The following is a 23,900-nucleotide window of genomic DNA, read 5'->3' on the forward strand; positions in this document are numbered from 1 at the left end:
ATAATAATATAATATGGTGTATTAAACAGCAGCTTGAACATGAGTCTGTCTGTAAGAAATCAGCAGTGTGGATAATCAGCAGCACAGATTGTTCTTAAAAAAAAATCACCCTGAAAAAGGCGATGCTAACAAGCTAGCCATGTCGCTCTGACTGAGCTAAAGCCTTCTCTCGAGACAGAGAAGTCGTAACCAGCGAGAAAGCACCTTTAAACATGTTTCTTGCCGGAGACTCAAATTTCAAAGAATCTGATTGGATAACTGTATTTACATGGATTAATTTCCAATGACTCAATAAAAATGGTACAAAATAATTAATTGAACGTATGAGTTCTTGTTCTCAGATGCTTGTTTGTTGTCCTTGTTATTGTGCTATTAGTCGACTTAATTCTCGTGACTGAATGAGAGCAGGGATTGGCTGTTGTGTGTGTGTGTGTGTGTGTGCGTGTGTGTGTGTGAATAAAATAGACAAAAAAGAGGCAACTGTTGTCTGTGAGCACTGCTGCAGCTTTGTGTTTCTGGCTGTGCTGATGTCATTGGGACATGAGGAACAGGATAAAGAGTTTCTTGTGTTCTCAGAGGAGCAGCAGTGAGTAGGAAAATGTGGCCACCTTCAGTATCGTTGATAAAAAGAGAAGTGTCTTGTGTTTTGACGTGTCCTTCTGTCGATTCACACTTCCTGTTTTACTCATTGTTTCATCCTCATCCTTTTGTTTTCATAATCTGATCTTCTTTCTCATGATTTATTTTCCACCCTGTTTCTTTGTGCTCTTTCACTGGCTGTGCGTGTGTTTGCTTGTGGGCCTGTTTTCATTTGCGAGGCTGGGTTTGCAGTGAGGATAAGCCCGTCTCTGTGTGTCAGGCTTGTCTGCAGAGAAATTTTAGGAGCCCTTTCAGCGGAGCAGCTCGACGAGGTTACAGCAAAGTTGTGACCTTTGGGGGCGTGACTGAGATCGTGCAGCCTGTAGACAAAGTCACGTCAAGTGAATGGGAGGAGACAGAGTTGCTTAGACGACTCCTTTCCAAGGCAACAGTAGCCATGCCTACTATTGGCCTGGGCTCCCAGCTTTCTGAGCGGGGACACAGGTACGCACGAGGCCAAAAAGACAACTTCCAGCAGTGGCTCCATTCCAACGCTGCCTGCATCAGTCTGGACTGCACCAGGGAACAATAGGGCCCTTTTCTGTTGCATTACGTATTGCGTTACAGTAGTCCCTCGACTATTGCGGGGGTTACGTTCCAGACACCCCCGCAATAAGTGAAAACCTGCAAAATAGAAACGTTATATTTATTTTATTTAATTTTTTTGACATTTACGTTAAATTGACATACCATATTTTTCGGACTATAAGGCGCAAGATCGATGAACGGGTTTGTTTTCATGCTGTGGCTGAGTGATTAGAGCAGTTGTCCTCCGATGCAAGAGTTGGGGGTTTGACTCCCAACAGCTGTCATGTGCCAAAGTGTCCCTAGGCAAGACACTGAACCCCTCATTGGCTTCGATGTGTGTCCCATCAGTGCATGGATGTGATAAATCACTGATTAGCCTCTTTAGAATGATTTGTTCAATTAGCTTTCTAGAGATCTAGTAGAGTGCTGTATGAATGGGTAAATGAGGCACAGGTTGTAGTGTAAAGAGCTTTGAGTATCTTAATAAGATAGAAAGGTGCAATATAAGTACAGTGCATTTACATAAGGCGTACCGGATTATGAGGAGCGTTAAAACATTTTGACAGATTTTTGAGCTCCATGTACCACATAAAATCAGTTCGAGGTCAGTAAGCACAACCAGAATTAATACTTAAGGCGCACAGGATTATAAGGCTCACTGTTGATTTTTGAGGAAATTAACGGATTTTAAGTGCGCCTTATAATCTGAAAAATATGGTAGATTTCTGAGTTGAAACAACATACCAGAGAACAATAAAGTACATGCTCAATAATCCAGGTATAAAATCCAACATTTTTCAGTCAGGTCATCTGGACTGTTTCTTTTTTTTTTTGTGCTGAAACGTTTCACCTTCGATCCGGAAGTCTTCATCAGTCAAGGGAACCAGAGAACAGTTCAGTCAACTAAAAAATTTAGATCAACTGAACTAAAGCAAAAGTTTATTTAGCAAGAGTTTATTAATCAAGATAAGTTGATAATGTTTATTCGCTCAACTTGAAGTTTTAAGTTGAGTTAGTAGTGAACAGCTGCTCTGTTCCAGTTCTGCAGACCTACCCTGCAGCGATGAAGCCCACCGTGTTCTACAATCTTAAATCTACGTCATTTTATTTCAAAATTTTACTCACCAGCTCTGCAGAACACAGTGGCTCTGTTCCGGTCTGGCTCGGTTCTGCAGACCTACCCTGCTGGACCTACCCTGCCAGTTCTGGTCTGGTTCTGGTCGCCTCTCTGTAGCCCTTGAGCATCAAAACGCATTTTGGAGAGAACCGGACCTTCGGATGGCCAGTACAGGGCCACAATGTGGTACAGATCGAGCCCAAATCCATACGGGGGAAGTCCCGGTGGGCTCCGGCGTGAACGCCGGACCTCTGGGCGGTGCCTCCCCGCTTGGGAGGCCTCGTGGGTCGGCAGGTGGCACTCAGATTGACCGATAAGATTGGAGGTCCGGTTCTAGTCCGGTTCCTAGTCAGTACCATGTGGCTCTCTGCATCCACTGGGCGCCGAAGTCACTATGAATAAGGACCAAACTTTTTCCGATGGGATCAAAACTTTCCTCCATTTCAGCAGAAGTCAACAGAACTTCTGGGTGGTGCACTGTTGGCTTCTGGGATATGTAGTCCTTTTGAGTGGCGATGAGAGAAAACTACAAAATGGAGACGCTTGTCCAAAGTATTTTTCCATTAACTTTTTACTGTATCCCGTACCATCCCAATCACATGAGTAATACTAAAGTTGACAGTCATGTGTTGTGTACAATTTTTTTTTCTTGTTTAAAATCTTACTTTGAAAAACTGCAAAAGAGCGAGTCTGCAAAAGTCAAATCGCAAAGTAGCGAGGGACTACTGTATTTAAACTGCTCGTTGCTTTCATTGTTAAGCTTCAGTAGTCACAGTTTGATTTATTATTCTATGATTCACTCGTGTGAAATTGCTTGTTTTGCTTGTAGTTTTGATAAGTGATGCAGAAATGTATGCATACACGCTGCGTGACAAAAAGAGCTTGATAAATCAGGCAGCTGAAAAGATCTCTCTGATGATATATTAATATTTACACATGTCCAAGTAACACCAGGTGTAAAGAAGGATAAAATATTGGTTAACACATTTCAAATGCATTTTCCCATGATGAGTCAATCAAAGGGCTGTAGCAATAAAATGTTTAGCTTGGAACATATTTCTCACAACCACATTTAGACTTATTCAAATAGTTGTAAATATTTTAGCTGAAATGAACAACTTCACATAGTTTTTTTATACATATCTGTCCTGTAGTATCAAGTTGAAGAGACATATTTGTGTTGCTTTCTTTAGAGATGTAAAACATCCTCACAGTGTTTATCAAAAACGTCCAAACATAATAATAAGCTCGCTTTATTCCACTTGAGATGAAGTAAGAAATGCATCATTTCTGCATTTTTATGAGTGGTTTGGCTTTTTCTAGCCCTGTAATATTTTAGATTTTTTTTTTGATTTTATAGGAGTGTAATTAAATTACATCAAAGTTCATCGTAAAAAAAATCCAACAAAGTTAAGTCACGTCCTCTGGACGGTTTATTTGTGTTGAAACGTTTCGTCTTTCATCCAAAGGACTTCATCAGTCCGAGGAGCCACAACAAACTCAGTCCCACAAGCAGCACGCTCACATAGTGGGCCAACCAGTTTGATGCCGATAAGGATTTGGATTATTGAGCATGAACTTTGATGTTTTGAACCACTTTGGCCATGGCTGCCTCAGAAAAGTCGACGGGGGAGAGGGCTGACTCCAGAAACCATCTTATCACCATCAAACTGGTTGGTCCACTATGTGAGTGTGCTGCTTGTGGGACCGAGTTTGTTGTGGCTCCTCGGACTGATGAAGTCCTTTGGATGAAAGACAAAACGTTTCAACACAAAGAAACCGTCAAGAGGACCTGACTGAACTTTGTTGGAATTTAATTATTATTATTTTTTTATATTTCTTTCCAGTCTCTTTTATAATCTGGTGGCTTGTTTTATTTGTTTATTTTATGTTTTGCATGCTTATGCCTGGATTTAATAACTATAGTTGCAACAATTAATGAGCGTTGCACAAATCAAAGTTACAACTCACAGATTTTGCTACGTTTCTACCTTCATACATCAGTTACTCATCTCTCGCTGTGGTTTCTGCTTTATGCGGACGTCAGCAGCCTCATAGATGAAGCAGGTCCTAGTCAAAGTTCCTCTCCCTCTGTGGACCTCCAGCCCTGGACCCTCAAGGCCCCTGCTTCTGTCGCTGAGCTTGATGCCCGTCTCACTCAGTATGAACAGAGAATAGGAACAGAGGAGGAAGAGGAGGAGGAGGAGAGAATTCCAGATCTTCAGAAAGATGACATGATGGCAAGGAGGACAGGAGTTTTCCAAAAACAAACATCTGCTGTTGTGAGTCCCAACCGTTTCCTGCCTCTGCCCGGTTCAAAGCGTTGCACACAGGGAGAGAGCCCAGGTGCTGCTCCATGTAGCACAAACGACGTGCAGGCTGAGAGAAACAAGGTGCCGAGTGTCAGGTGAGCTGAGGTTAACACAAGCTCAGGGTTAGGTTCTTCTTCAAGGGAACATTCCTTTTGGTGTTTAGTCATTTCAGTTACAGACTTTTCTGCTTTCATCTGCAAACAAGAGCTCTCAGGGAAACACTTCAGCAACCTGAGTTGACAGAGATCCGAGCAACACCTCACACGGAAGACGAAAAAGAGGACGGCGAGGACGAGTATGGTGAAAATGAGCCCGTGCCTGACCTGGAGAAAGATGACATGATGGCTCGAAGGACCAGAAGCTTCCAAAAAGCAAGTGAGGTCAGAGCAAATCAGTGCTTCAGTCGGTTCCTGCCTGTACCTGGGTCAGTCAAATCCGACATAAACCCAGAGTCTGCAGCGCCGCAGCCCCGCAGCTGGTCCAGAGCCAGCGCCAACAGAGACAGGTATTTACTGTGCTCTAACGACGGCGGGTTGTGACGCTGGACAGCAACTGCAGCTAACAAAGCAGAGCTTTACTGGGAGTGATGAAGCTTTCATTGTGAAATACTAACATCAGCTGGTTTTACTGGTCGTTTTAGTGGTGTGTATTCTTTTGGATTCCTGCTGGCATGTTTATTTATTGATTTATTTCTTTAAAAGGACCAGTTGCCTTGAATTTATTCTTTTATTGTCAGAGTCTTGCTTCTCTGAGCTCATGATTGACTTAGTTTTTGCTTTGTTTGGACTGATTTGTTATTCCCTCCTAATGTTTAAGACTAACTTCGGCTGTGTTCGACCATATTTTAGTTGTTGAGTTTGAAACTACTGTGTTATTTTAGTGTTTTGAATGGGGAGGGTTCACAAACAAGCTGCTGCACTTTTTTAAGTAAAACTCCTCCGGGTTAATTCTCTCTAATTCTATTTAAGAACACTTTTCCTCTTAAAAACTAATTATTCATTTATTATCTCAATTTTATGTGCAGAATTATATGATTTTGTTTTCAATCTATGGTAAAGAAATGCCACTAATAAACTAATTCAAACTAAGATTGTATAAATATTCCCCACGTATGTTGACTTGCCTGAGGATGAAGTTCACAATTTGAACTAGAGAAACTGCATTTCCTGTGAAAAAGCAGTGTGAATGCTTATTGCTGAAGAACTTGATGAAAAACAGCTGAAATTAGCTAAAAAATCACATGCTTAATTGTAGCTGAAATGAAAGAACAAGCCTTAATTAGCAGACGAAAGCAGAAAGAACACATTTTTGCTGAATTAGTTATGAATGAACTGAAATTAGCACAAAAATTAGCTTAAAAAAAGCTGAAATTAGCTGAAAAGGCAGAAGAAAAGCTTAAACTACCAGAAGGAAGTGGAAAGAGCTGAAATAAGCTTACAAATGTGGAATTGGCTTGAAAGCCTAAAATTTGCATAAAACCTGCTAAATAGTAGCTGAATTAGAAACAGCTGACACTAGCAGAAAAAAAGCTTAAAGGTGCAAAACGAGCTGAAAATAGCATAAAGAAGTTAATTAGGTTGAAAGTTGCAAAAATTAACATGAAAAACTTGAATTTATCTGAAAACTGATGAAATTTGCTTAAAAAAAAAAAGCTAAAAAGCTAGCTGAAATTTTTGCACATGCTTAAAATAGCAGAAGAAAGCAGAAAGAACATGTTTGCCCAACTAGGCTTAAAGAAGCAGAAATGAGCACAAAGAAGTGGAAATTATCTGAAACAAGCCGAAATTAGGAAGAAAAAAAAACTGCAGAAAAGCAGCAAAAAAATCAGAAAGAAGCTGAAATTACCAGAAGGGAATGGAAAGAGCACATTATTGCTAAATTAGAATTTAAAATGTTGAAATGAGTGCAAAAAAATGTGAAATTAGCTGAAAAAGTTAAAATTAGCATAAAACAACAAAATAATAGCTGAAATAGCAGAAAAAGATGAAACTTGCATAAATAAGCTGAAAAGAGCATACATAACAAGCTGAGATTAGCAAAAAGAATCTGAAAGGATCACAAAACAGATGAAAAACAGCTGAAATTAGCTAAAAGAATCTGAAAGGATCACAAAACAGATGAAAAAACAGCTGAAATTAGCTGGAAAAAAGTTTAAATTTTCAGAAGGAAGCTGAAAGAAGCTGAAGCAGAACAAAACGTGAAAGGAGCAGTAAAATGTTGTAAACAGATCTAAAGATTTGAAGGATGGAAAATGAGCTCAATTCATTTTATATGAGGAAAAAAAGTGGCAGAAAAGGCTAAATATTTTAAAAAGCTAAAGTTGCACCAATACCAAAAGTCATAGCAGGATTGTTCTGAAAGAGCTGCATGTTTTGATTTATGATTTGTTGAAATGGCACAAAAACAGTGGAACGAGAAAGATGCTGAAAAACGTACAGAAGAAAAATGGATCAGCACAGTGCGAATGCTTCTTGAACATTCAGTTCAGTGCGGCCTGTATCAAATAATCCAGGTCATGCAGTAAAGCAGTTGAATGCTGCCTCTGTTTTTTCATTAGTTTTCTAGAACATTACAAGAAGTTTAGGGTGTTCTTTTTGAAGTTTGTGAGGGCTGAAGTAACTTTGAGCTGAAACAATAAAGAACTGAGTTGATTTAAAAGAAATTCTGACAGCGTTTCAGGTGAAGAAATCCTTAATGTTAAAACTACAAATCATTACCGTAGCTCAGAACTTTATCATAATTTCTGAATGATCATTTAGTGGTCTAGTCTGGATTGGAACTTTACCACTTTGCTTCACTTTCGATGCTTTTAAAAATATGTTTTGCCTCTGCTGCAAACACTAAGAACTCTTGTGCATAACTTATTAAGCACCACACAACAGAAAGGTGCAGTTAGCAGCTTGATTAACAGACTGAGGCATTAAACTGTGCAGGGAACAGATGTTTACCTCCAGAGATTGTAGAAAACAAAACAAAGACAACACAAACTGAATGTTCACTAAAGAAACTGAAGAAACATCACTAGTTAATACATGTAGTTAATACTGGCGTTTAATGATTACAATCACTGCAGCCTATAGGTTCACATTTAACTCACTGGATGGATGGATGGATGGATGGATGGATGGATAGATGGATGGATGTATGGATGTATGGATGGATGTATGGATGGATGGATGGATGGATAGATAGATGGATAGATGCTTGCTTTCTCTTTTTGTCTCTTTCTCTCTTTCTTTGTCTTTTCTCTCCTCTTTCTTCTTTCTCTTTATTGTTCCCTCTTTCTCCCTTTTTTCTTTTTCTCTCTCTTTCTTGTATGGAGGACAGAATGTGACAAAATAAAATAAATACATACATAACAATTAAATGTATAATTGAATTATTAAATACATCATTAAATCGTTAAATAATGAAATGTACCTTTTAAATTATTTATTTTACAAATATTTAATAGATTAATTAATTAATTAATTAATCCCGGGGTGAAATTTGAGGGAACGGATAAAAAATGGAGACTTGCAAAAAAAGCTATCATTATTATTTTTTAAATTATTTCATTCAAAACTAACCACACTGTTATTATTTTCTAAACTTTTGATGTGCCCAAACAAAATTCAGTTTCCTGCTACTGAACGGGGTCAGGTATATTTCTGATGCAGCATGAATTTGCTTTAGAAATCAGTGACTTGATTCAGAAAGTCATGTTAATCCTCTATGATGCAGCTTTGATTTAAGCATATTTCTGGTTAATCCGGGCCTTGTCATTGGGCCGTTGTTTCAGCAGCGTTGTTACCATGGCAGCAGAGCATCACTCTCCACCCCCTAAAGTCTTGTCCAGCCCCACGTGTCCCGTGCTAAGTGCGAGGCAGGAGGAGGAAGAGCGAGAAAAGGGAGAAACGATGAAGGTCGCTGACCTCACTGTCAGCGGAGTCTCTGAACCCCCCTGCTCTGCTCCACTCGTTTCTCCGCCCAGGCCTCTTCCTGCTCAGATCTGTAGGGTGGAGGCAAAGCTGGACAGTCGGAGAGTAAAGGAGAAAACTGAGAGGGAGGCGAGAACAGAGGATGTGAATGTGAAGCCACAAAAGAAACCCTTTTGGCTGGAGGACGATCTACCTCCAATGATGTGAGATAAATGTTATAAATGTTGAATATACTGCACATCTGTCTTTCAGCCACTCCCAATGTTTTCTTCATAACTATAGTATAACTGGTAATATTTAAGAGCTAGACGTTTTTCTGTGCTGATTGCATCTTTGTGCTCAAAGCTTTGAATTGAGGCCTCTGTCATTCATCTCCACTCTGCTGCTGTTTTAGGGTGAGCCGACGAGTTGCTTTTCAGGTAGACGACGAGTAAGTGTTTATAAGTTCATCTGAGTGAGGTTCTGCATGAGAACGCATGCATGCCGTGCACGCCGCATCTTAAACGGCCTGTCCAAAATTACAGATACTAGATACAGATAACATTGTCGTCTTTTCTTTTATTGGTCTCATGCTGTAATGTTTTTGTGTTTTGATTATTTGTGATGCTTTAAAAGATGATAGTTGAGGAACACTAAGAGATTAATTTACAAGTTCTCCATGAACGTGTTTGATTAATTGTTGTCGCTAAATTTCTTGTTTACTTATTTGTGATTTGGGTAACACTTCACAATAAGGTACACAGTTTTATTAACTTCTAAGGAACAAATCAGGAACGAATCAGGAGCTAATGGGTAGTTAACCAGTACTTACTGGAGAACACACAGCCCAGCCTTATTAGGGGACTACTGGTTAATTACCTTGTAGATGAAGAGGAACTAACCAACTAATGGGTACTTACCAAGGAAGGCAAAGAGGAATGAATCAGGAGGTAAAGGTAACCAGTACTTACTGGAGAACATACAGCCAAGCCTTACTGGTTAGTTACCACAGAAACAGAGGAGATATTCTCCATGTGGGTTCTGAATAAACCCTGCACCAGTGAGGTCACAGCTCATAATTGTCAAAAACCTGTTTCCTAGTGATTACTGGTTTTATTTGATTCTTACCACTGATTAGCAATTTCATAATCTTGTACTGGTGTCATCTTATCTATGTCTGACTATCACTTACTGAGCACCAAATCATTGCCTGGCTATTATTTTGTTCACTGATGTAGTGAAGCAGGAACCAATCATTACTTAATCACTATCTGACCATTACCTACTGGTTTGTTCCTGTGGTAACAAACCAGTACTCCCCTAATAAGGCTTGGCTGTGTGTTTCCCAGTCAGTACTTGTTAACTACCCATTAGCTCCTGATTCATTCCACTTTGGTTTCTTTGGTAACTACCTATTAGTTCTTGATTAGTTCTTCATTTACAAGGTAACAAACCAGTAGTCCCTTAATAAGGCTTGGCTGTGTATTCCCCAGTAAGTACTGGTTAACTACCCGTTAGCTCCTGATTTGTTCCTGATTCGTTCCTGAAGCGTTCCCTAGTAGTTCATCAAATTTTGTGTGCCTTATTGTAAAGTGTTACTGTGATTTGTCACTTTTGTCATCTTGGACACAATCCACCCATCACAGAAGTAAGACACATTTCTACGTTTGTTTACCAGTTGGTGGTCGTGTACGTCTTGCATCGTGTTTATATCGTAAAGTAACATCTTTATGTACAAACTACTTCTGTTTTTGTTGACTTGTTTTTATTTTATTTTTAATTCGCTGTATTTTATTAATGGATTGTGTACTTTTTATTACTTTGCACATGATGTTTAGGAGAGAAATAACAAACACGTGTAAAATAAATCAAACTTGAGTTTATCAGGCTGAATGAACAAGTAGTAAATGTATTTCTGGTGTTTTATTTGTAGGAGTGTGAGTATGGACGACATGGGTAACGAGGAAGAGGTGGGACACTTACCGTCCCTGAGCCAGACCCGATATGAGCGCATGCACGAGCAGTACAACAGCTTTCTGGAAGAGGAGGACCACTGGCAGAATGTAAGGGACCTTGGGGGCTGAGACGGAATGAGGCATGCTTAGGGATCGTTTTACTAACGGAGCTTTGAACATTTGGCAGGACCTGGCTCGCTGGAAGAACCGCCGCCGCAGCGCATCGCAGGAGTTGATCAAAAAAGAGGAGGAGAGGAAGAGAATGGAGAAAAAGATGAAGGATGAAGGGAGTGATGGCAATAAGAGGAAGAGCATTAAGACCTACAAAGAGATTGTGGAGGAAAAGTAAGGATGAGGCTACTTTTGGTGTTTTTAACTTGAGATAAACCTATTTGGAGCATTTGATAACTGTAGCTCAAACGTAAAGGATATTTCTGTTTTCTGTCGCTCCTATCTTCCAGGGAGCGCAGAGAAGCTGAGCTGTGTAAAGCCTACAGGAACGCATCAACTCCGGAGGAAGCAGCACTGGTTTTACAGCGTTACGCTCTCCGCTTCACCATTAGTGACGCAACCCTTGACAGCCTCAAACTGCCCAGGTCCACCTCAAAACCCAAACAGGACCCAAACCAGGCAGAGCAGGAGCACAATCTCACCTCGGCTGATAACAGCTCGGAGGTGCTGGAACACCTGCACACACCTGATTCAGCTGTTACAATTAACCAGAAACACACCAAACTGGAAGACATGACGACAAATCCAACCCATGAATCAGAGAAATCCAGTGCCAGCTCCACACCAGTCAGTCCCCTTTTGGTGGAAACAAACTCAGTAAATATGCCTCCTGAGTCGATGCATCAGGAAATTCAGCTGACAATGTCGTCACCTGTACAACAAGCAGCTACAAAAGATGCACAACCCCAGATCAAAGACCCCTCACCTCAGAAGGCACAAGCACAGCTGGAACCTGAACATACCATCCCCTTCCCTCCATCTGCACCCTCTAGACCCCTGCCCTTGCTGGTAGCCAAGCCCTACTGCCAACCCAGGAGCACACCCTCTGGACACAAACCAGTCAAGGTAAAGATCCACGTCAGTTGGTCAAACCCATCCTTACAGTTCATTTTTACATGTTTCACTTCACATTTACTGAGACCTGAAAAGAGAAAAGAACAACATGAAGATGCATAATACAAATACAGTAGTCCCTCGATTATTGTGGGGGTTACGTTCCATACACCACCATGATAGGTGAAAAACCAAAAAGTAGGAACACTATATTTATTTGAGTATTTGTATATACCTGTATATTAGGGCTTTATAAACCCTGCCTACTATTCAAAAAGGGGGACCGTAGAGTGTGTTCCAACTACAGGGGGATCACAGTTTTAAGCCTCCCCGGTAAGGTCTATTCAGGGGTTCTGGAGAGGAGGGACCGTCAGATAGTCGAACCTCAAATTCAGGAGGAGCAGTGCGGTTTTCGACCTGGTTGTGGAATACTCCGGGAGTATGGGGTACCAGGCCCTTTGATACAGGCTGTTAGGTTTCTGTACGATAGGTGTCAGAGCTTGGTCCGCATTGCTGGCAGTAAGTCGGGCTCGTTCCCAGTGAGAGTTGGACTCCGCCAAGGTTGCCCTTTGTCACCAATTCTGTTCATAACTTTTATGGACAGAATTTCTAGTCGCAGCCAAGGTGTTGAGGGGATCTGTTTTGGTGGCCTTAGGATCGCTTCTCTGTTTTTTACAGATGATGTGGTCCTATTGGCTTCATCAGGTCGTGATCTACAGCTTTCGCTGGAGCGGTTTGCAGCCGAGTGTGACGCGGCTGGGATGAGGATCAGTTCCTCCAAATCCGAGGCCATGGTCTTGAGCCAGAAAAGGATAGAGTGCCCTCTCCGGGTCGGGGAGGAGGTCCTGCCCCAAGTGGAGGAGTTCAAGTATCTTGGGGTCTTGTTCACGAATGATGGAACAATGGAGCGTGAGATCGATAGGCGGATAGGTGCAGCGTCAGCAGTGAAGTGGGCGCTGTACTGGTCTGTCGTGGTGAAGAGAGAGCTGAGTCATAAGGCGAAGCTCTCAATTTACCGGTCGATCTACGTTCCTACCTTCATCTATGGTCATGAGCTTTTGGTTGTGACCGAAAGAACGAGATTGCGGATACAGGCAGCCGAAATGAGTTTTCTCAGTAGGGTGTCTGGGCTCTCCCTCAGAGATAGGGTGAGAAGCTCGGTCATCCGGGAGGGACTCAGAGTACAGCTGCTGCTTCTCCACATCGAGAGGAGCCATTTGAGGTGGCTCGGGCATCTGGTTAGGATGCCTCCTGGATGCCTCCCTGGTGAGGTGTTCCAGGCACTTCCCACCGGGAGGAGACCCAGAGGAAGACCCAGGACATGCTGGAGGGACTATGTTTCTCGGCTGGCCTGGGAACGCCTCGGGATTCCCCTGGAGGAGCTGACCCAAGTGGCTGGAGAGAGGGAAGTCTGGGCCTCCCTACTTAGGCGTTTACCCCCGCGACCTGACCTCGGATAAGCGGAAGAGAATGGATGGATGGAAACCCTTCCCACACTCTTGCAGTGTTCTAAACTCTTAAACCTACGTCATTTTAACAACATATATATATGTACTGTACAGTACTGCAAAATTTTACTCACCAGCTCATCAGATCAGCAGCTCGTTCCGGTCGGGCTCAGTTCAGGTTCTGCAGACCTACCTTACAGTGACGAAGCCCACCGCCCCGTCCAGGTTGATGTGTGTGTAGATGAACAGATGCTGAGATATATTCATACATTAAACGGGTTCTTCATTTTTCTGGACTGAATAAAACGTGCATTGAATTTAACAAAAATGTAACGAGAGACGTTATTTATCTTTGACCCATCAAAATGAATGCGGTCATTTATTTACAGAATCAAAGATTAACATCAAACATTTACATTAATTTGGCAAATTATGGAAATAACAACATAATCAATCAATCAGGAAAACCATACGGCCATGATTTTCCGTTGCTTCACCACAGACATTAATGAAAACATCTGGATTAATTTTCTAGCAGAAAGGAGAGTTTGAAGATGGAAAATTGAGATTTATCTTACAGAGAGATGTGTGAGGGAATTTATCTGTTTTAACCAGAACAGCACGCTCTTTGGAAATCAGCTTGTCCCAAACGGTACACTTTTGGGTGAAGGTCGACTTTACCTTTCTGAAGATAGATCAGGTCGGCGTGAAGTCCTACTTCCAACCACTTTCAGCGTCTCCGTTGAGAACAGCTAAAATACCTCGAGAGTCGTGCGAGGTTATCCAAACAGAAGTTATAATTCCCAAAATCGTCTCTGGTTCAGCTTGTTTGGTCTAGCAGCATCCATGAACTCCCAAACGCTCTGCATTCTGGATTCCAAGAACTCTGAACTCTTCTGGAACTCTCTGTGAACTCTCAAAACTCTCAAAACTCTTCCATCCTCAACTCCACTGTTGAACTGGGAAGTTGCCACATTTAAACGGGGTATACTTCCGGTTCATTTGAGAGCTTTCTGATTCGTGGATGGACCAGAACAGAGGTGTGGTTTGTGATGTAAGGTGTTATGGAAAGTCAAGGATTGTTTAAGAACAGACAGAAAGATATCATGGAAAAACCAGACTTCGTGGAGCCACCTCTCCTGTATCTTGCTGTAAAAGTTAAACATGACATTTCTTTTCAGTAAACTTTTTAGTTGACCGAAGCTCGAACTTTAACACACTTACAAATTTGCTCATTGAAGACAGAAAAATCAAGAAATGCATATTACCCTGATTTCTTCTTTGAATGAGGAATAAAAATCATTACTACTGTTTAAGTAAATAAAAATGAGTAGTTCACTTCAACCTGTAAACATTGTTTGAACTAACACAATTTGATTATCAAACATTTGTAAAATAGTAATGATCATAGAGAATTGTCTTTTCCACTTGATTAATTCAAGAAAGAAAGTCTCAGGATCGATCAACCTGTATTTCTAGATGCAGATCAATGAAATGACAGTTTCTGACCATATGATCCTAAGGTCATTGATTTGACATCAGGTCAAGTTCACTACATGTGCGTAGATAATTGAGCTTCAGGATTATTTGCGACTTTCTTACTAGTTTTGAGTTTAATAGATAGATTGTTACTTCTTTCCCTTCATTTTGGCAGAAAGCAGCGGTCTGAAGCACTGTTGGCTTCTGGGTAGTGTAGTTCTTTTAACTGGCCTTACAGTGTAGGCTTACTGAAAGACAACTACAAAATGGTGGCGCCTGTCCAAAGTATTTTTTCATTAACTTTTTATCCGGTACCGTCCCAATCATGTGAGTAATATTAAGGTTGACAATCATGTGTCGTGTTTAATCTTACGTTGAAAAACCACAAAAGAGAGAGTTTGCATAAATCAAACCGCAAAGTAGCGAAGGACTACTGTAGTGTTACTTTTCTGCCATGGACAGTTAATTTATGAATAAAAGTTTGACCTTCTTTTTTTACATCTAAACAGATGTATTTGGGAGTTGTTGTTTTGTTTTGTTTGTTTTTCTAATTGTATTCATGTAGCCCTTTCTTAACAGATTGATTTTGTCTGTATTGTGTAATTTGTTTAAAAGGGTTAGGGACAATTAAACTTCATGTTAATCCTCCCAGAACAAATCCATCCATCCATCCATTTTCTTTACCCGCTTATTCCATTTTGGGTCACGGGGGTCGCTGGTGCCCATGTCCAGCAATCACTGTGCGAGGGGCGGGGTACACCCTGGACGGGTCGCAAGTCCATCACAGGGCCACATAGAGACAAACGAGACAAACAACCATTCACTCTCTCACTCACACCTAGGGACATTTTAGAGTTACCAATCAGCCTAACATGCATGTTTTTGGTCTGTGGGAGGAAACCGGAGTACCCGGAGAAAACCCGTGCATGCACGGAGAGAACATGCAAACTCCACCCAGAAGGGCCCCTGGACCGGGGTTTGAACCAGGGACCTGCTCGCTGAGAGGCAGCAGCTCTACCAGTTGCTCCCAGAACAAATATATTTCCTAAATATTTGTTTCACTTTAAAAACTATAAAGTTCTCCAGAAAATATAAGAATAGTTTACATCTGATAAATGCTAAATGAGTGTTAAAATTAACGCCTTATTTCTGTCTGTATGTTGTTCAGCTGGACGGGTTGGTGCGGGTAATGGGCGAGACGACAGAGAATTTCCCTTCACCTCAGGACACACTGCAGGAAAACAAAGATGTTTCCTCCGACCAGACGGAGAAAAATGCTCCTGCTGAGGAAGCTGTGGAAAATCCAAACACAACAGAGCAGCCAGCACCTCTGCAACCAGAGAAGTCAACATCGTTTTCAGGCTCTGCCATCAGCTCGCTGATCGGAGGCCGCAACTGTATCATCACAACAACTATTGTGACTGAACTCACTCAGACCCGCATAGAGCCACTTCATCTAGACCTCCAGAGCAAAGGACAGGTAATATCAATGGAAATTTATCTTTAAAACACATTTAAAACTATGCAAATTGGACCAATGTGCTGTAAAATAAATTAAGCAAACCAAAAATAATTACATTAATTTAATAACAGAACCAAACAGATGCAGGTTTTTGGAAATTTACAGCTTTTTAACATCATAATTTAAGTATTTAATAATAATTTTAAAAAAAGGCAGTTATTAGTCAACTGTCTCAATTGAATGAAACAGTTCTTATTAAGTATCCTGTTCTTATTAAGCCTTTTGAAATAGCAAACTACTTCAATAATTAATACCTAGGAAAATTAACTAGAATCAGAGATGAGATGCCCATAGTGAGTGGTAAATCGTCACATGAAATTATTAAAAATCAAATAATGAAGGATAAAAACTGCCAGTTTAAGCGTATAAATGGAAAAGTTGCTTGTGACAATTAATAGTGATGAACCTTGTGGAGTCAACGATTTAGATGGAAGGCTTCTTAAGATCTCATCAAGTATCTTAATAACTAAGTCTGTATGTCATATGTTTAATTTGTGTTTTAATGAAAGTGTTTATCCAGATTTGTGGAAAATTTCAAGTTTTTCTATTGTCTAAATATCCTAAAGAACCACTGACGGGTCAAAATAGCCGGCACATAAGCGTCCTACCTGTGTGGAGTAAGTTGTTGGAATGAGTGGTGATTAAACATATTTAACACTATTTTGATGTAAATTGTAAACTTTTGGATGTTCAGCATGCTTATAAAGATGGTTACATCTACAGCACTGGCAGCTCTTATTGATGGCTGGTTAAGACTGATAGAAAACAATTGGTGTTGTGATTCTTGCTTTTAGTGCAGGCTTTGATAGTGTTGATCTTTTACTTGTGTAGCGATCAGCTTATGGTTTAAAAAAAATGAGCCATCAACTTCATGTGCAGTTACCTCAGTAACAAAGCATTATGTTTAATGGTATCAGTTCAAACTTTGTAACCCTTCTATGTGGAATTCCACAAGGCAGCTACCTTGGTCCTCTGCTTTATAGTATTTTTTGTAAATGATATGCCGTATGTATTGAGTAAGGCATTCATATATGCAGATGATATAACTATATATGTCACTTCTGATGGTTAGGATTGGATAAATAAGGTGCTACAACAAGAACTACTGGTATATTTGGTGGGTGGTTGAGAACCAGTTTAAACTGAATGTATCATAAACAAAGTATGGTGTTGGACTCTAAACATTATGTTAGACTAACTCAAATGTTGCGTATTACTATTTCTTTACATGGACAATCAATAGAAAAGTTAAAGAGGACAAACTATATACAATACTATCATGGTCCACACATATACATTAGATTGTGACTAAAATGAGTACTAGTAGAAACATCTCAGTAATTTGGTGCAATGTCCGTTTTATGTCTCCTGAAATAAGAAAATTAGTCTTAGTTTTAAGTCCTGTGTCACCTTGACTACTGTCCAGCTGTTTGGTTTAGTGCTTCAAAACAGATCTGGATAAACTGCAGATGGTTCAAAATAAAGCTGCAAGTTTAGCACTTGGCTGTTATTTTAGAGCTAATGTTAACATCATGCATCAAAGCCTGTCATGGATGTAGGTCAGTGACAGACTAGCATGCAGCCTTCTTTTCATTTAACATAAAATTTGGATTTTACATAAACATTTTAACCTTTTCTCACAATTATTACTCACCTCTAACAGACATGGTTTTAATGCTAGACTTGTTACTTTTACACTACCTCTGCCCAGAATTAATGCCTTCAGATAAACAACAATATACAGAGCCATTTCATACTGGGATATGGTGCCCTCTGAGATAACATTGATTGGGGATCAAGATAGTAAAAAAACAAAAAAACTTAAAAGATCTACCGTTATAATACATAATGAATTAGATAGCTTCAATAGCTTCAAATATTAATAAATTGAATAGATTAGTCAATCTATGACTGAAATGTAAATTGTGATTTTCTCTCTTTTTTTGACACTTTTTAAAAATTATTTTAGTCAGCACAAGTTGTGTCTTGGCTTTATATTTGTGAAATTTTGAGTTGTAATGAATGTAACATTTGTGTATTGTAATGCTTGTGGGTGTGGACCACAGGAAAAATAGTTTTTACTATGGTAAATATTATGGGGATTTAAAAACACACACAAAAAAACAAAGTCCTCTACGAATATTTAGGTACAGAATGACAATGGAAGTTCACTTTTTTTTTTTTTACCTCAAACTAACTTTAATCCTGTTTCTCTGTGAGTATTGTTGTATGTAAAGCAGGTTTCTGGTTTCCACTGGTACATTTTAATACACATTTACATGAGGAGAACACAGCAACAGCCTGAACCACACATTTCAATGGTCAGCAGAATAGTTAGCAAGCATTTTTAGTGTTATGGCATTTTCATTCGATTCAGCTAGAATGTTAAAACAAACATTTTCAGAGAAGGCATGTTTTAGAAAATCTCTAGGGACAAAATAAAGAGAGGTTGGTTTTAAGATTTTTTGTTTTGTTTGTTTCTTGATTTGAAAATTCAACCCTTAGGATGGAAAAGCCGGTTTGTTTGATAGACCATCGGAGGAGATAAGTGCTCAGCCTGCTCCATCACCCAGCAGTAATGAAGAATGTTCTCCCACTGTCACAGGTAAAACTGAGACATTTCACTGGCAGCACCTTCTTTTCTTGTCGATGTTAGTTCCCTTTTTCTTTTAGCAACAATAGGGTGGTTTATGAAGCATCCACACTGTTGTGATCCATTTTTCTTCAATATGTTTTTCTGTGCGATTTTCATTCCACAATTTTTATGCTATTTCAACAAATCGTAAATCAAAGCGTTCAGCTCTTTCAGGACAATCATGCTATGACTTTTGGCATTGGTGCAACTTTAGCTTTTTGACATATTTAGCCTTTTCTGACTGACTAGATCTGTTTACAACCCTTTCTGTTTTAGCTTCTTTCAGCTAAGTTTAGCTGTTTTTTTCAGCTGTTTTGTACTCTTTTTCAGATCCTCTCTGCTATCTATAACATTATTGCTTCTTCTAACTTATTTCTTCTAGTTTCAGCTTGTTATGCCATTTTCAGTTTATTTATGCAAGTTTCAGCTTTTTCTGCTATTTCAGCACTTTTTAGCTGTTTTTATACAAATTTTAGCTTTTTCAGCTAATTCCATGTTTTTTTTGCAACCATTTCAACTTTTTTCAGCCCAGTTCATCAGAAAAGTGCTCTCTCTACTTCTTATAATTTCAGCTTATTTCTGCTTTTTTAGCTACCGGTACTTTTCAGCTGCTTTTTGCCAATTTCAGCATTTTCAGATAATTTCCACTTTTTTGTGCTTATCGCTGCTTCTTTCAGCCTAGTTGGGCAAACATGTGTTCCTTCTGCGTCCTTCTGCAAATTTAAGCTTGTTCTAACTTTTCAGCTAGCTTTTTCACAGATTTTTAGCTAATTTTAGTTTTTTCAAATAAAGTCAAGTTTTTCGTGGTAATTTCTGCTACTTTCAGACTAGCTAACTTCTGTATGCTAATTTTAGCTTGTTATGCTCCTTTGAGCTTTTTTGTTGCTAGTTTCAGCTTTTTCTGCTATTTCAGCTATTATTTAGCTGTTTTATGCTAATTTTAGCTTATTCAGCTAATTCCACATTTTAGCTCATTTCAGCTCTTTCAGCTTCCTTCTGGTAATTTAGGCTTTTTTCTGCCTTTTCAGCTACTTTTCAGCAATTTTTTGTTGCCTTTTCAGCTACTTTTCAGCAATTTTTGTTGCTAATTTAAGCTTTTTTAGCTAAATTACTAATTTCTGTGCTTATTTCTGCTTATTTAAACCTAATTCAGCAAAAAAAAAAAGGTGTTCTTTCTGCTTAGTTTTGCTAATTTGGACTGGTTCTTCCATTTCAGCTACAATTCAGCATCCTTTTTTAAGCTAATTTCAGCAGTTTTTCTGCAAGTTCTTCAGCAAAAAACGCTCACACTGCATTTTCGCAGGAAACAGTTTCTCTAGTTATTTTTCTGTTCTGCTTCACAGAAGGACTCGAGGAGAGCAGCGTGACCGTAAGTATCTCTGAGAAACGGCAGCTCCTTCTTACTGTTCCTCCTTCATCTTTAAATGTGACCCTGTCCTGACCCTCTGTCTCCAGTGGTCACTGTAGTTGTTGTAGTCAGACTGGTGTCCTCAACTTTCCTCTTTCTGTCCTTTTGATCCGTATATGTGTGTTTGTATGGATGTGTGTGTATGATTGTCGGTCGGATCTGGGTAGATTGAGACCCCCATGTTAAACTTGGCTAAACGTGTTAATCACTGGGTCTGGGACCCCGATGAGGAGCGTAAACGCGTGGAAAGGTGGCAACAGGAACAGGAACGCCTCCTCCAGGTACTGTGGTGTAACGGTGTGTGTATGTGCATGGTGCTGCAGCTGGTTCGGAGAGAACCGGTGGCACACGCTGAACTGGATGTCCCGATAAATGTGGTCCTTCATTTGTGTTCATCTTGTGTGGGCTCCGGTTCATGCGGTACTGAACATCAGTCGTCTTTCTCATCAGGAACAATACCAGAGAGAGCAGGAGAAGCTGAAGAAAGAGTGGGAGAAGGCACAGCTGGAGGTGGAGGAGGAGGAGAGGAAACACAACGAAGAGGTAGAAACATGACTGAAAGTAAAAAAGAAAAAAAAAAAGGGTTGTTTCCTTGTCTTTGTTCATCTTTTTTGTTGCTCAGGAGAGACGAATTCTTGAGGAGACTGTCACCCCCCTCAGTCCGTCTGGCTTGGCGCACCAGCAGTCAGGACACACGAGGACAGCTTCATCTGGAAACGACAACACGGGGGGAGACATGTCTCTGCAGCAAAATGGTCAGAAAGTGTCAGCAGGCAGCGAGGATCAGCACGCGTCTAAACTACATTTTTTTCAGGGTGAGTCTGAAGTGAGCAGATAGTCATCGATGTGCAGAAGTGGTTCTCATTTTGGTTGTTGATAGAAGAACATCAGACATTAATTTATGGTATGTATCTGCAGATTCTTCTTGTGAAGGAGAACCTTCAAAAAAACAGGAACTGTGGAAAACAGCATCTCTGGACCGCAATCCACAGCTGACCCATACGGACAGTGTTAAAAGGTCTGTGTTTAAGTAAAGGAGTACTTCAGATCTTTTGAAGTGGTGTTCTGTGGAAAGGTTATTCACAAACTCCCTATCAAACTAGGAGTGCGCGATATCTACGGTACACGGTAGAAACGATAGACATGATGGAGATCTGCATTCTACTGATTAACTGCAGAAATGCTGTGTCAGATGTAAAATCAGAGTTGTCAGATTTAATCGTTACTTTTTTTGTTGTAAACTGCGCGTAAGTGGCGTTAAAGTCTTTTCTTTGAGAGCTAAGTATCGAAGCTACAAGCTAACTACGACCGGCTTGCCGTAGTGTTGTTGTATTCGGACACATGTGCAAAACGCTGAGTTCTGTCAAAAGTTTATTTTTTCCTGTCGAAAGTTAAAGTAAGCGTTGGTCAGCTTTAGAGAAACCTGCTCTCTGATCTGTAAAAGAACACTGTGTTGTGTGATTTTACTGTGAGACCCTCTGGTCAAAGCCACAGAGGAAACTGGTCGCCATTTTGTGTCAGCTCTTCTTAAAGCGGAAGGAGACACCCACTAGAGGGTTGGAGGGTGAAGTGTTTTCAGTGTAAAATGCTGCTCTGTTGCTGTTCATTTCTGAAGTGAGACGACTGGAAACTGTTAAGAGTTAACAACATATTATTTTGTTTAAAACATATGGCTAAAACCACATTTGATATCTTTTGCACTGTTTTGCACTACAAGAAAGAAGCCTAATACTTGATTTGTTAATTATTTAAAAACTTTCTGGACCTAGTAGTGGAATTTTCTTAACTGAGATTATTTTGTGGTGTAGCAGTTTTCAAAATAAATAATGGCAAAGGGACACCCTATGCTTTTTTTTCATTCCTATTGCAAGTTTTATACCAAAAACATATTGTGATAAATATCGTTATCGCCACCTTTCACAATACATATTGTGATATGAATTTTATGCCATATCGCACATCCCTATATCAAACCAAAGTGCCTATCTTACCTGTTACATATAGGAAACATCCAATGAAAAGCCAAGAGGTGGCCACGTTAAGCCATGGTCGTGTTTGAGCTGAAGGAGCTGGGCATTTTTATAACATTTCTTCCTCACATTGAAGTAACTTGAGTCTAATTAGGCTGACGAACTAACAAGTCCAAGCTAATAGCAAAGTGGATTAAAGTCGTTCCTAAAACTTTACTGTAAGAAAATTCTAAACGGTTCATGCAAGCCTTATTTTATAAACCTTTACATGGCTGTCAGTTGAGACTGGAGATATTTTAAAACAGAACTAATCATCTACAGCATGTAAGATACTAATTGTTCGTAACCTTTTCATAGAATCCTTTAAATTTGATTTAAAAATATGTCACAATTTTAATGTGAACTGAATGTTTTATGTTTATCTGGATGACTTCGCCTTTACGTTTCACAGCTCTTTGTACAGAGAGGGTCTGTTACCACATTCCAGCTGTGAATCGTCAGAAACATCTGTTAAATCTTTACATTCAGTTGTACAAAATGTACTTTTATAAAAAAGCCCAAAAGTGCTTTTTATAAACAATCACAAAGTTGTTTTATTTTCTGTGCTGTATGTCTGAATCGAACAGTGTTTTCTTAGCCAACATATTTTTTGCACCTCAGATCGGAGTCGCACGATGCTGTGACAAGCAAACAGCCCTCCTCCCCTCCAACTCCCCAGCCTCCGTCACCCAGCAGGTAGCCGTTCTAGCACACATGCACAGAAAGAATGCCAGATATGAATAGATATAATAATGTGGGAGGGCAGAACTTTGGTCTGAACACTGTTTTCCTCCTGCCTTTGTGTAGGTGTGTTAGCGGGAGGCGGCTGTGTTCGGGCTGTGCTAAGCCTCTGGGGAAAGGAGCTGCTATGATCATCGACACACTGGGCCTGTTCTTCCACATACAGTGTTTTAAGGTACCATTGCATGTTTTTGTTGAGTGATCATAATTAGCAGTATTTAATGAATCTGTGCAACGTTTTAGTGAAGCCTCTTTTGTTTTTACTCCCTCCCAGTGTGGATCTTGCAGCAGGCAGATGGGTGATGCTACTGCAGGGACTGATGTACGGATTCGCAACGGGCAGCTGAGCTGTTATGAGTGCTACATCGCATCTCGGGGTGAGAAGCATTCACCATTTTCAACACATTCACCCATAGTCTAGGGCAGTCCTTCTCAAATAGTGGGGCGATGCCAGTGGAGGCGCATGTGACCCCGGAGAACATGCTTTATTCCCCCCCCACCATTGTCATTTTGTCGCGGCGTTCTGGCAGCTGTTTGCTCGTATCTCTCAGTTTTACTAATAATAAAGTTACGAACAAATATGGCTGCCTTGTTGTTTTGGGAGCCATGCATGAACCGTGTCACTCCCCTCTGCTGCTGAGACGATGAATAAAAATCTCCGACACCTCCGCCGCTGTTTTTATGACGCTCTGGACGTCACCCACAGCGCGCATGCAACAAAGAGTAAACTCAAAGCGAGAGCGACACCTGCCCCCTTTTTCCTCTTTCGCGTTGACAAAATGTTTTAGTTTTATCGATGAGAGTGCTCATTGATCCTGACTTCCTCGAATTTATTATTATTTATTGATTATATTTAATTGTATTTTTCAGTATCAAATGGTCAAAAATGTTTACAGTTTAAATAAGGATTTAAGTTTTTTTTTTTCAGGCAAATTGATGCACTTTAAGTTGTTTCTACAGACTAAAACAATGTTAATAAAATTATTCTTTGTTGTAAGTTGATCTATTTTCTTTTTTTTTTCTTTAATGTTAACAAGGACACAATGTTATGCAGAGGTGTACTTATAACAATTTTATAAACAAATGATACTGTTTACAGTCGCAGCGGAGAGTTGGGGGGGGCGCGAATTGTTTATGTCTTCC

General features: G+C 40.1%; 1 protein-coding gene across 1 annotated transcript in view; it reads left to right on the forward strand.

Moving 5' to 3' along the window:
* LOC119422466 (LIM and calponin homology domains-containing protein 1) overlaps positions 1–23,900 on the forward strand; it is a 58,511-nt gene that overhangs the window by 33,097 nt on the left and 1,514 nt on the right. Inside the window, exons 13-30 of the mRNA XM_037689840.1 lie at positions 832–1,083; positions 4,332–4,691; positions 4,802–5,101; positions 8,378–8,719; positions 8,911–8,946; positions 10,429–10,558; positions 10,638–10,795; positions 10,912–11,527; positions 15,611–15,922; positions 18,470–18,569; positions 19,943–19,968; positions 20,175–20,288; positions 20,458–20,550; positions 20,630–20,822; positions 20,926–21,025; positions 22,638–22,712; positions 22,824–22,932; positions 23,032–23,134. Of these exons, the coding sequence (XP_037545768.1) occupies positions 832–1,083; positions 4,332–4,691; positions 4,802–5,101; positions 8,378–8,719; positions 8,911–8,946; positions 10,429–10,558; positions 10,638–10,795; positions 10,912–11,527; positions 15,611–15,922; positions 18,470–18,569; positions 19,943–19,968; positions 20,175–20,288; positions 20,458–20,550; positions 20,630–20,822; positions 20,926–21,025; positions 22,638–22,712; positions 22,824–22,932; positions 23,032–23,134 (3,419 nt within the window). The remainder of the gene's footprint in view (positions 1–831; positions 1,084–4,331; positions 4,692–4,801; positions 5,102–8,377; positions 8,720–8,910; positions 8,947–10,428; positions 10,559–10,637; positions 10,796–10,911; positions 11,528–15,610; positions 15,923–18,469; positions 18,570–19,942; positions 19,969–20,174; positions 20,289–20,457; positions 20,551–20,629; positions 20,823–20,925; positions 21,026–22,637; positions 22,713–22,823; positions 22,933–23,031; positions 23,135–23,900) is intronic.

The sequence above is a fragment of the Nematolebias whitei genome, chromosome 16, assembly GCF_014905685.2.
Source record: "Nematolebias whitei isolate Nwh7 chromosome 16, NemWhi1, whole genome shotgun sequence".
NCBI classification, from domain to species: domain Eukaryota; kingdom Metazoa; phylum Chordata; class Actinopteri; order Cyprinodontiformes; family Rivulidae; genus Nematolebias; species Nematolebias whitei.